This window comes from Pelobates fuscus, chromosome 10, assembly GCF_036172605.1.
Source record: "Pelobates fuscus isolate aPelFus1 chromosome 10, aPelFus1.pri, whole genome shotgun sequence".
Taxonomy (NCBI): Eukaryota; Metazoa; Chordata; class Amphibia; order Anura; family Pelobatidae; genus Pelobates; species Pelobates fuscus.
The window spans coordinates 33,381,423-33,395,601 of record NC_086326.1 but is presented as its reverse complement, the minus strand read 5'-3'; the positions used below and the strand labels follow the sequence as shown (position 1 = coordinate 33,395,601).

The following is a 14,179-nucleotide window of genomic DNA, read 5'->3' as shown; positions in this document are numbered from 1 at the left end:
TGTGTATACCATGCCCCTGCAGTTTCACTGCTCAATTATCTGCCATTAAGAAGTTAAATCACTTTTTGTTTCTGTTTATCCAGCCCTAGCCACACCTCCCTTGGCTGTGACTGACACAGTCTGTGCAAAAGCAAAATGGTTTCATTTTCAATTTGATGTAACTTACTTTAAAAGATTGTACCTCCTGCTCTGTAAATGGAGGTTTAATTACATACAGGAGGATCCTGTATGCTTGCTGAAGAGTCTAGCAAGCTATTAGCAGAGCAGGAGATAAACAATTCTTTAGTAAACAAAATTTGCAATTAAAGAAAGTGTAAACATTAGATGACTCTTTACAGGAAGTGTTTAGGAAGGCTGTGTAATTTGCATGCAGGGAGGTGTGACTAGGGATGTGTAAACACGTGATTTAACTTCTAAATGGCAGAGAATTAAGCAGTAACAGTGCACATAATTAACCCTTGTAATGCTGCAGGAATGCTGTTTGGCAACTGGTTGAAATCTGGATCAATTTTAGGCACGCTTTTGGGCTTAATATGCAAAATCCAGACATTTTTTAATATAATTAACTCTGGATTTTGCAGTCCGAATGGCCCCATATGCAGCTGGTTTTGCCCCATTTGGTACGAGGTCATTCAGACTTTAATGATTAACCTCATAGGTCTATTCTAAAAATATCATGTTATATAAAATACACTTACTCCTCAATTTCGTGGAGGTCAGCATTAAAACTGTACGGCAAGAAAATTCGGCCTGGCCGAGTCATTTATTACAAAAAGAAATAGAAATTCAGCACATCCAAATTATAGCCAAACATTGTTTTAGCTTTGCGGAAATTCAGGAACTGAGATTCCAGTTCGGGAACCAATTGAGAAAAACAAAAAAGAGATCGGATTAGCTGTATTAGTCATGTAGACAATTATGCAATAATACCTTTTACTCCTAATATAGGGAAAAACAGGAAGAGTAGCAAAAAAAAAAAATTGCTATATTTTATTATTTATATATTTCATTTATAAATATAGATGCTATTACTACTCCTGTGTTTTACCCTCTTTTGCTCACTCCTCACTCGATCAGTGAATAAAGTCAACATTTAGTGACTAGCCATCATTTAATCCCACCAGTCATCTCATTTTTAGGTGTCATGGGTGGAAAACAGAATCATGACCGTGAACTGATCATATTTGGCATTATGTGGTTTGGTTGGTCCAGGGACATTTCCGCTCAGAGGTCTGGAATTAAGGGAATCAACTGACCGACCCAAAGTCAGAAATCTCCAAGTCTGCTTTTTAGCACCGGGTAAAAAGTAGACTTTTTTCTAAAATGGTATTACCAGTGTCCGTATCTAATCTGTTACATTGTTGCACAAAACTCTCCAAACTAGTCGAGAAACTCCGATAGAGAAATATAAATTGCAATGTGGATTGGTACTCATCAGATAGACTAAGCAACTTACGTGCGTAAACATTTATGGCAGAAATCCTATGTCTGATCTAGGCAGGCATAGGGCTGGCATATCTCCATAGCTGTCGCTAATTTTTAAAAGCCAGCTGCTGCTTGTTTAATATGCGCCAATTTCACAAGTAATGACAGGGAGTTATCAAAAAGCGGCTACTAAAAAGCAGCTACTAATAGCACCCATTATTCTCCATGGATAGAACTTCTCACTGGTTCCAACACTGTGACTACGCAAACAACTGCCTCCAAATTTACTAATTCATATTGTGTTTGTGTAATCTCGCTGATGGTAAAAGTGTGATGGACGATTGTGAGTTTCCCAATTCCCATTGACGAACATGAGGCTGGTCTGGTGTATCTAATATCATAACTATGACTGAAGGGGCAGTGTGCATGTACTGAGAGAATCTTTACAGCTTATTCCTTTTTCCTAATTTATGTCCATGAGAACAGTATCAGTTGAAGAAGATATGAGCAGCGTTCAGTGGTTAGATTTAACTGTGGGTATTTTTGAGGCACAATTGTCAGTAGTGATTGTCAGTAATTTTATTGCTTAATGGCTACATTTTACAGACAATCATTGTAGCGAGAGCTCAGCCTTATATTTTGGAGACTTATTAAGGAAAATAATAAATCACAGTTCTTATATCATTTATATTTTCCATACAATTACCAGTACGAGACTCACTGTTCCCGTTTTACAATGATTTATCATATCTGCATGGTTTGAGTACATTTGTTTCTCTTGCAGACCCTAGCATAGATACTCATAATTCCGTTCTGGAACTATTGCTCCTGCTTTCAGTGCGAGCCATGACAAGATACACACAACAAATATTATCTACCGGAATATGTTGACGTTCCTTTGCTTTCTATTATTTTCCTAGTCCAGTAACCTTGCATTTTATTTTCCTGATGCCTCTAGGCTTCATGCTTAGCTGGTGTCTTGTAGAAGATGATTAACTCCTTCTTGACATTAGGGCATGCTATGCCATCCTACAAAAGTAGGGCTTTAACGCCGTTAGGGCAGCATAGCATGGGCCCTCCCTACAGCCCAAAAGCACACAGATCTGACGACTGAGCAAATCCCACTGATCTGGGTCATGTGAGTCATGTGATTGGTATGATTGACAGATTAGCTATGTGCACACACACACACACACACACCATAAAACCTGTACACTGGGATATTGTTGTACTTGTGAGAAATTGCTGAACACAAATGTGAGTCTTTTAAAGCAGTAAAACCTATACCGATGATGATATCATCGGTGAAACTGCAGTTTGGGTGTGAAAAAAACAAATATGAACACTCACTTTAGCCTTGGTTTGTGACTAAGTGTCTACTAAAAATGACTGGACATAGCCCATTTTGAACATCCTGGGGTGTGAACCTTTGCAAATGGTATGCCATAATGGGGGTAAATTTAATTCCTGGGCTGCCACACAGTCTCAAAAGCAACATAGGCCAAGCGAACCAATCTGGAAAATTTGTGTAAAAACTGAAATGGGAAGCACCATATATGACCTGGTAACTTTCCAAAATACCATAAAGCCTGCACATAAGGACATTGTTGTACTCGTGGGACATCAACGCATACAAATATGTGTGTTTTATTGTGGAAAAGTGTATTGTGACATTCACAGTTAAAATGCCATGCAGAACTTGGATAATAAAATGTCTTTATTTCTTGCACTTTTAAAATTTTTACTCATATTAAACTGTGTTCCATATATGAATATTTGATGTGAAATCCAAGCCCTTTTTCTTCTGAACAAAATGATAAATATTAAGTGTAGGTGCACTCAATATGGAAGAGGGAGATTACGGATGAACAGATGTATAGCTCACATTTTGCTTTGGTTCAGAACTTGGACTATTGCGTCTGTCCTTAAGGGGTTAAACCAGTATAATTCACTATATTAATACATGAGAAATCAAGTATCATTTGCAAAAATGTATCATTATTACCATAGCATTGTTCTAATTTCATATCCCTGTTCTTTGTTAATGTTGTAGCCCCTTATCTCATTGGATGGAAGCATTTCGTTCACATTTGCCGCCGAAGGAATGAATAGCATAACTGTACAAGTCACTGCTGGGAATACAATTCTCCAAGACACAAAAACTATTGCTGTATATGGTGAGTTCTTTGACATTCTGTTGCAAGTGCATTTAGTTACTACATGCCCTATCACACATAATAAACGTAATACTGATTAGAGTGTCATCTTCACTACTAAGGTCTTGTTCTGTGCCAGAGGCATCCCTACATGCAAAGGACATTTCAAGACTTTGATATTTCCATGCAGACGATAGATTTTCTATAAATATCATCCGGTGACTTAAATTTTAGCATTGCTTTCTTCCTTGCTTTTCACTCAAACCAAAAATGGTTTCACCAAACTGTTAGGAAAATCCTCTAAAAAGTAAGACTGTGTAGTTTGTATTGGGGCATCTGTTATTAAATTGTTAAGCATTTTATTAGGTATTTAATAAAGGTGAAATGTAGGGAACTAGAAAAAAATAAACAGATGAAAAAAAAACAAGAATGGAACATTTCTCAACTTTTTTGTGCTAAACTCGAAGAGTTCCCCTTAAAAGAGTCCTCAAGCCAAAGCAGATAGGGTCTCAAGTCTGGTGATAGAGGAGAGTGTCTAAATCTAAACAGTAATATGTAGTCTCAAATCTATTTGAATTATTTTAATTAACTAGGAAGACAGGGCACAGGATTCAGCAGACAGACAGAAGCTCAAGTTGATAAGTAACTTTAGGAAGACATGGCACAAGGCTGAAGGGATTCAACGTAGAAAAAAAGAGGACCCGATAATAATTAGATTAGTAAGTCTGAGTTCTATAGTCTGATTTTTATTTTGTCTGATGAGGACTCAAGACAAATCAGGTCTGCAGGTCTAATGCGAGGCCCAAGATTTAGTAGATATAACGGGTCTCAAGTGTGATATGGGGTTGCATAAAGAAAAGGGACCGACAATCAAGTGTGACGAGTGAATTTTCCAAAAATTTAGCCCAGGATTCAGTTTCTCAAGCATAATGTGGGATTAAGGAGCCAGGTCCAGCAAACCAGTAGGTTTGCTAACTAATCTTAACAGAAGAGTCTCACATTTCATCACACAATCAGGATCTCAGATTCCCTCTGTGTGCTGAGCCTTAATCCCAAGTGATGAACTGACAAACTTAAGAAGGAGGTATGTTATTTTCTACGTGCACATTTAAACATTGGCATAAACTGTGTAAATGTACTATTGCCCCATTTATGTCACTTAGAGGTAATATGGTTCCTCATACTTTACATACTTTAGAACCAGACACATTTCCATCAAAGTAAGTACAAAATCAATAATTGCGAAATAATAATAATTATGATTTTGACTCTCTCGATCACAGTAGCTATATCTTTAGTTTTATGTAGGTAAAGATAGAACAATAGTTTTGTATAACGAATCCAGCCATTTGTCAATTGTCTCCCAAAATCTACCAACAACCAACATGATTAGTCTGTCACTTTTGACTTTGACTTCTGACATTTGTTATGAACGCTGAGCAGTTTTTAATAGGTTGGGCATCATGGCTGCAACGGCAACAGTTCTGTCATCTAGGAATCAATGATTCTTTCCTTCAAAGCAGATGTGAGGGTATAAGAAATATTTTTGTATAAAGTGTCTATCAGAATTATGTCAAGACATTGATATGTTTGAGCATGTGATATTTGGGAAGCTGCTCCACTTCCCACATAAAAATAAATCAGGCTCATAGGGACAAGATAAAGACCTTCAGAAAGTAAAAAAATCTCTGAGAGGTTCACAGCTGATGTCATGACCACTTTCTGGGAATAAGTTGAATGCAGCAGATCCTGAATGAAAGGTCTCTGCTTGCAAATAAGTATTACAATCATTGCTCCATAATGATGTGCAAGTCAAGAAATACAATTGATTCATTGCTGCATTTGTAAGTTAGTTGCACAGGTGTAAAGAGTTCAAAGCAGTGACCATATCTTCCAGAAAATTATGTGGATCATTCCTGTCCACAATCAAGGGATCATTTCTGTACCTCTGGTATATATAAGCCTACCACAACATCAATGTACCCCATTCTTAGCAGGTACTACCCTAGCAACTTAATGCCTGCTCTCATGAGGTTAATCCACTTACTTGGGAAATCCCTGCTCCTGGGACTCTCTGCAGGTCAAGGTTAAATAGGGCCTTGGAATGAGGCACCTGTTACAGGGAGGGGTGCAGGGGATTTGGCTTGGACTCCCAAATATATAAATGAAACCAAGAGGCCTGCACGCACCTGAAAATGCACACATTATAAGGGTGCTGCTGGAGCCAATTTCTACAACATACAAGATCCAACACACTCACTCATTTATTAAACATTCATTCATGCAGGGTTTTTTTACCCTCCCTTTCACAGGTGTCTAATTCCAGGGTCCTATTTTAACCTTGCACTGGAGAGAGTCAAAGGAGGAGGAATCTCCAGAGTAAGTGGTTTAATCTCAAAAGAGCAGGCATTAGGTTGCTAGGGTATATTTAGATAAAGCATCAAAGGTGCAAACATTTCTTTACATATTTTTATAACTAATTTCCTATTACAATGGTATCTGACTGATCTTTTTTCACATTGAAAAAATATATATTAGTAAAGGCCATTGGTTTATAAAAATCATCTCTTTTTTTCCAACTAATTGCTTGCCAATTACCATTTTCTAGACAATAATGGGGGAGAAATGAATTTGTGTAGAATATATTTTCTGTTCCTGATATAAATGTAAAAGAGAATAACGAGGTGAGGTCTACATTTTCATTAGAACAAGAAATTATTATTACACATTATGTGATTAAAAATGTTGTACAAGAAGCAGGACCTCATTTCCCTATTAAATACCCTTGGGAAATGAATCATTTCTTTTGTCTTGTAACATGTGGCCTATACCGTTAAATATCTACATATATACAGACATAACTGGGAAAGTCATTAATTGTAAAATGTTATATTAAACTGGAGCTGTCTATGAATACACCAGTCACATTAATCAATTAAACGTTTATAATAGCACTGTAATTTTAAACATATTTTTAAATGTGCATATGCGGATAAGTTTACAGGGACTCTTCAAGCAGGGAGTCATCATTGTAGTTTAATGCATTATATAATAAATAAAATAAAATAAAAATACTTACCCTTACATATTATTATTATTGGTATTTATATAGAGCCAGCTTATTCCGCAGTGCTTTATATTAAAAGGGGAATTTTACAAATGAGACAATAACGAAATGTTACAGGAACAATAGGTAGATGAGGACTCTCCTGAAACGAGCTTACAGATGCTTGCTTGTACAAGTGCAGAAGCTACGAAGAGACTCCACCATCAGGACATTCTCATTTTGGTCTGTAGGTTCTGATATTTCCTCATAAACTCCTGATAGGGGTTTATGGAATGTGTTCTTGAGCCCCAGTTTACATAGGGGATTTATGCCTGTCAATCAGACAGCCGGATGGGTACAAACCCAGAGTTTTATAAAAGTGTTGATTTCTATTGAAATTGTCATTTTTTTTATGAAGTAAAATATAGGGGACACTCTGTTAACCCCTAAAGAACTTCAGTAAGCTATAGTGCTTTCGGTCTTTGGAGTGTTCTTTTAGGATGGGCTTGTCATTTTGGTCTTTCGAATAAAAAATAAAAATATTTATTAAAATATCTATCAGCTGGTTTGAGCAGTAGTAATGTCACTGCCTTAGAACTAGGAAGACACCCAATATAACTAATGATATATATCCACCAACCTCAACTACTCATAGATTGTAAGCTCGTAATGATGTGCATTGTAGCTGGGATGTGTTCCATTACATCAAGTCACCACATTGAGGTTTTAATACTATGAAACACGGTGGTTAGTAATCACTGTTTCTATGTTTGGGCTATTCTCAATATAGCAGCAAGGAAAAATAATTTATATAGACAATGGCTTAGGGAGATAAGTTAGGAATATCTACATGTAACAATAGAGATAGGTTATTAAACACTATGTACAAACACAAGGGCATGACTTACACATGCAAGAATAAGTTCCAATATTATGTGATTTAGTATTCCTTTACCAATATACACGGAATTTTAAAGAAATTTAATATATTTAATGTGTCCTTACTAAAAGTTATTTAAGGCTCTGTCAAAATATTAATTAGCTTTTCTTGCATAAGCCCTGCTTTTTTATCTCTTAATTTGCTAGATACAATTAGACCATTTTTTTAAAGTTTATGGAGAGAAGAAGTCAGTTATAGGACAAGTGTCATCAAATGTTCACTCCTCGTTTTTAAAAAAAAAGTTTATTACATTTAATGAAACATAATAACTTTTTTTTAATAACGCATATTGATGATTTAAAAGTGTATATATATATATATATATACTTTTAATATAAAGTATATATTTAAAAAGATACATTATATATAAGACTTTACAGTTATCGGACCAACCAACTGCTGATCAGACAAACTTGTCTGATGCTGTGGTTGCTCTATTACTATGTGTGAACCCTGAGGCCGAAGGCAAGTTAGGTTTCACAGTAGCTGGTTAGATAACAGTAAAGTCTCACCCAACATGGCTGTTCAGCCAGACACAGGAGTAAAAGTTTCCTTAAAAAAAATCAATATACATAATACAAAAATATATATCATTAAGCTTCATTAAATGTAATAAACTTTGAAAAAGAGAGAAGTAAAAATGTGATGACTGTTATCTTTTTAATGGTGGGTTAATCCACTGGGAAGTGAATTCCATAGTTGTATAGCATTGCACACAATAACTTTGTTATAAGTCATATTTTCCGCTGAACCAACTTGGAACTATAAATTGCAATATTTCCTACATGAATCTATTTTACAACAAAATAAAACAAAAAAAATATGTCAACATTATAGTAAAGCATATGAAAAAATAACGGATGGTAGTCACTAAATCTGCAACCCTAAAGGATTGGGCTTGAACCCATGTACAAGACAAATGTAATAGTATAAATTAAGCTAGTAGGTAAATAAACCTGGGCTGCATAAAAAAATTAAATTAAAAAGATTGAAAATAACTTTATTGAAGGTATAAAAAACAAATAGACAATGTCTCAATAGTTTACAATGTATGCAGGGTAATTTGATTTAAATATATATATTTTTTTTTTTTACCTCCCCCCATATTTTGCTATCCATGCATAATTGTACAAAAGCTTATTAGTGTATGTTTGACGTGTTTTGCTACATTACAATAAACTCTTTTTACTCCAAAGCCAAGAAAATATATGTCCAGTTCCCGTAAAGCACAGCCACAAGGTGGTCCAAATCTATTTCATTTTGTTTAAAGCCTCATATATAAACATCTCAGCAGTAGCAGCTCTGCCCGTTGTTGGTATCTGTTTCCTGTTAATCAGTTACAATTGAAAGCAGTCTGCGTGTTAATGAAACATTCCCGTACAGTCACTGCAGATTCTAATTTGTATTTTGAGCCTGCAACTTTCCATTAGGTATGGCAATACCTACAATTTAACTTGCACAATTTTCTCGTAACTGAATAATTGCATAGCAGGTGAGAGAAATAAGGCTTTGCTCGATTCTGTAATTGTAGAGGCCAATGTGTTTCTGTTTGTAATACTGCATAATCCCTTTTGTTTATGGCTTGATCTCCATATTATTACATCAATTTGCTGCTTACAAAACTAAATTGACTTGTCACAAACACCTAATCCACTGCCTTAAAGAACTCATTCATCCTAAATTGGGAAATACTGAGGGGTCTAATCATTAGAACACAGCATTCCAATCGGCATTCAACGGAAATGTGGTTGTATACTATCATTTTAGATATGTTCAAGTCTTCAACCTTATAGCAAAGAAATGAAAAAGTATTTACTGATGTAAGCCCCAACTTTAAAAAAGTCAGCTCATGCCTTTTTGAACAGACCACAAAAACATTCTTGATGCTGATTAACTATTAAGTAGTGATACAACTAATTACCAAAATGATAAACTGTGAACAACAAAAACCCAAAACATGTTTGTAAAGAGGAGTTGGTAGGTCTGAAGTCTCTAAGAGTACCTCTAACCTTGGACATGTGCATATTCAACAGGGAGGCTCAAATCATGATATCCCTTACCAAAGGTAAATAATTATTGGCAGTAACATATATTTTCCTTTCCCATGTCCTATCGGGTGAGCTTTGATGTAGGTGAAATCAATAAAAAGTGGTGAGGGGTAGAGTCTTCTAGGCTTTCTTATTTCCAAGTAGAAGATGGTTCTGTCCTATCACCTATTGTACATCCATGTGCTTGGGATCACTCATTTTCCTCTAAAGAATGGAATAGGTCCATGGTCCATTATTTGTGTGAGACAATGAGGGTGTTCCACACTACCAGTAACCGGGTTGGAGTAGGATGGGCTGTCTGTGGCCTCCTTCTGGTAGTGGAGACCTCATATTTGAGCAGGGTCAAGTGACAGTGAAGGTTAAACTAGTCTCATTGTCAGAGCTAAGTACAAGGACTTTCCTTTCCATCATTAGCACTTTCTACTTCAGAAGCATTTATGCATTAAAAATGCAATTACACACCTTCAGGGGAGCTGTTTCTGTAGTTTCCCACTCTGTCCTCTGGGTGGCACCATAATTCATATTATTGTCTTCTAGTTCAATGTAATCCCTCGTTGATCAAACTTATTTTAGGGGTTTAAATAGCAGGAGGAATCTCAAAAAGGAGATTGCAGAAGTCAGTTCCAGAGAGGATAGAGTTACTGTACAGATTTCATCTGTGAGAAAATTAATATAATACACTAAAATGTTTACTTTTTTAATATTACATATCTAAAAATGTAAGAAGCCTGTTTAAAAACAAATGCAAGTGCTCCTTATGTCAAGTATAAATGAAAATAATTTTGAGGAACAGATAGCATTTTGAATTGCTTTGAACGTTTGCCATGGTGGGTCTGTTGCGCTCACTTGTATTGCAGAATTTTAGGTCTTGTATCTGGGACCAATTCTTCTTCAGAGTTTGCAAACAGACATGACAACAACATGATGTTATTTTATGCTCTATTATTCTTTGTATTCTAAATGTTCCAGAGCAATTTCAATCTCTACGCCTGTCTTTCTCACCAAACCTGGACGAATACAATCCCGATATCCCAGAGTGGAGAAGAGACATCAGTCGAGTGATTAAAAGAGCCCTCATGTATGTAAGTGACAAAATGCATGGAGCAGAGTATACCTAAAATAGTAGAATGTATAATATTGAAAGCATTTACTCTTTAAGTGTCTCACTGCATGCCTCCCAATCATTCTAAATAGGCAAAAATGTATTTTATTGCCAAGCATATACTGATATATAGAAAGGTGATTTTGAACTGATCTTTAGCATTGGCACATATGTATATTGCTAACCTTTATGTATAACACCATCTGTGATAACAATTTAGCTTAATGTGAAGCATATAGTAGGTTGGATTCCAATGTTTATCACTATGATTAAAGGGACACTATAGTCACCAGAGCAACTATAGCTTAATGTAGTGGTTCTGGTGTCTATAGCCTGTTCCGGCAGTCTTTTTAATGTAAATGTTACCTTTTCAGAAAAAAAGCAGTGTTTCTATTGCTGCTTAGACAGTCAGTAGAGAGGCTTCTTAGTCCAGTGCTACACAGTGTTTCCATCCCCTGTACGGAGGAGCTGAAGTTCCACATACAGATGCATTGATTTCATGCATCTCTACGGGAAAGCATTGGATTGACTGAGATCATCAATATTGATGATGTCAGCCATGGAGGTGGAGCCAATCATGACCAGCCACGGCGAGACTGACACTGTGTGGGAGAAAGGTGAGTAAAAATACTTGTTTTACTCCACAGAGGAGGAGGCAGGGGACCTAAGCAGCCACACCAGCACTATTTTGTCAGGAATACATGTATTGCATTGTATTTCATTGTATTCCTGACACGAAAGTGTTCCTTTAATCTGGGAGTGAGTACTGTAAGTGTAATGGGGAGGACCATTCCATGGCGGTTGTGTCACTTTTAGAATTTTGCACATTTTTGCATTTTATACTAGGAAATACTATTCATATTAAGGTAGTGTATGTCCATTTATATAAACTGCATTACTAAACAGCTAATGCAATTAATGCAACTTAAAACATTAATAAAGATTGTCGGATCACTAAATCGATCGAAATACGTGAAACTATAATCATTGTGTTGCTTTACTAAGTATTAATGCTGTGCAGTTTCAGAATGACTGGCGAACACTACACCATATAATGTTAACAGTCACATGTAATTCTCACTACTAAGAGGGCAATGAGGGCAAGATAAGTTGGCTTAGATCAAAATTGAGTTTTGTTTGCATCTCATTCTGACTATTGTCCAAGACAGGGCTGGCATGACTGCTAGGAGAACTAGGCAGTCACCTAGAGTGCACCAGCCCAGGGGGTGCAGTTTCTGAGTGATCAGCAGGAGGGAGTGCACAGCAAACTGGGGTAGAGGAGCTTCTGCATCCTCTGCCCAGTCTGACAGGAAGTGCTTAGTGAGAATGCCAAACAGTGTACTGTCAGACCAGGTAGATGAAACAGAAGCTCCTTGGCTATGCTACAGGATGGAGGTGAGCTGGCACAGAGGGGGTGGGCAAGAAACCACAAAGGGACTTGGGGGGGAGAGACCATAAAGTGACATGGGGAGACCACAAAGGAACAGGGGGATAAAAAGGCACACAGAGAGCAGGGGGGATAACAAAGAGGCACCCACAGGAGCTTGGGGGGATGACAAAAAGACACACAGTGGTTGAGGGTACAAAGACACACAGAGGGGCTGGGGGGACAAAGAGACACACAGAGGGGCTAGGCAGACCTAGAGACACACAGAGGGGCTAGGTGGGATGCAAAGAGACACACAGAGGGGCTAGGGGGTATGCAATGAGACACACAGGTGGTCTTGGGGAAAATAAATACACACAGAAGATGGGGTAAAGAGACACACAAGGGGTGGGGAGATAAAAACAGCACACAGAAAGTGTGAGGGGGACAAAAAAACACACAAAGGGGCTGGGGGTCAAAGAGATGCACAGAGTAGCTGGGGGGATAACAAAGGCACACACAGAGGGGCTGAAGGGGGAGAAAGAGTCACAACCAGAGGTTGGGGGGGGGGGGGGGAGACCCACAATGGTGTCAGGGGAAGACACACAGACTGGCTGGGGAAGAGGAAACAGAGACACAGAAATGAGTTGGGGAGAAAGAGACACAAAAAGGGTCAGGGAAAGAAAGAGACACACAAAGTTGGCTTTTTTTGTTTTGGGTGGGAGAGCAAGTAGCTGGTCTCACCTAGGGCACGAAATAGTCTTGCACCAGTCCTTTTCCTAGAGTATTATTAGAGGATATTTATAGGTGTGCAAAGCCCTATGCAAACAAGCATAGAATTTATGGGGATTTGTGGTAGGTTGATATATTTTGATGGTGTCTTTCATAAGGACTCTTCCTGGTAAGATGGGGTTACTTGGATACAAACCTTGGTTTCCCAGTTCTATGGCAGTGATGCTACCACAGCTCTAACTAGCTGATATATAAACCCTAAACCCTGGAATGTGTAAGCATCTAATTCCCTTCCAGTGCTCTTTATGATATTTCACATGCATGGAAATGGCCATCTGGTTTATCTATAAGTTCATGCTGGCCTCATGCTAATGGATAGCCCTTTCTGTATAGTCATTATATCAAAGGGGAAATATTTTGCTAAGAAAGTCAAGTACTAACAAGTGCTTTCTGTGCTGTAAATGTTGTGTTCTTCCAGTTGATTTCACCTCAATGAAGATTCAAAATCATGTTACATTGGCCTCTGTTTGCCTTGATGCACTAAGGACCATCTGTTTAGCCCCTTACATTATTGCTTTGTAGTCTGCAGGACACCACAGGTTTACTTTTTTTCTAACGTTTTTAAAGTACCTTAATATATTATTTAAACACTTCTGGGAAGACTGGTAAAGGGATAGTCCCATTTTATTTTAAACACTGTTACTAAATAGCAACTTTGTCGACAGCAGAAGAACCTCAAGCAATAGCCATGGTTATGCAGAAGTAGCTAGAGGCAGTCTATATGCTCATCCATGCTGGTGCTGGCAATTAATCAACCAGCATGAGTTCTGCAAAATGCCTTCTTCCTCCTGCTCCCATGGCTGTTCCCCTAGAGACCAGGTGCAGAGAGCGGCACGCCAATGCCAGCTGTGTTTAAACCTGAGAACCGTCTGCTAATTAAAGTGCTCAGGATAGAGGCAGCAGTATTCAAAGTGCACAGTTGGTAGCTGCTTGCTCCCTGTCCACTGCAGTTTCACTCTAGCAATAGGAATGCAAATGTATTTTTCAATGTCTCTCTGGCTGCATGCTGCATTTTATTAACCCTTCCAAAGAAAACTTTTCAACTTATATTTTGCTTGTCCGAGAGCTGGAAAAATATGTAATTTCCTTCCTATAACACATTTGCAGATGTTGCAGAAATTTGCAATGATCTGGAATATATCTGGCAATCCTCCAGGACCAGGTTACATGGTATCTACATTAAATTTTAATATTCAGTTCTTTGGTGTCCCCCCATTTAATATGACACCAATTTATATAGGAAATAATATATTTTGTAGACTCAAGTTGTGGGAAAGGGAGCTGTAGGGAAAACTGTAGCTTAA

General features: G+C 37.5%; 1 protein-coding gene across 1 annotated transcript in view; it reads left to right on the top strand.

Annotated features, from left to right (window-relative positions):
* The window catches only part of SORCS1 (sortilin related VPS10 domain containing receptor 1), a 615,871-nt gene that overhangs the window by 524,731 nt on the left and 76,961 nt on the right, over positions 1-14,179 (top strand). Inside the window, exons 21-22 of the mRNA XM_063433805.1 lie at positions 3,479-3,602; positions 10,585-10,697. Of these exons, the coding sequence (XP_063289875.1) occupies positions 3,479-3,602; positions 10,585-10,697 (237 nt within the window). The remainder of the gene's footprint in view (positions 1-3,478; positions 3,603-10,584; positions 10,698-14,179) is intronic.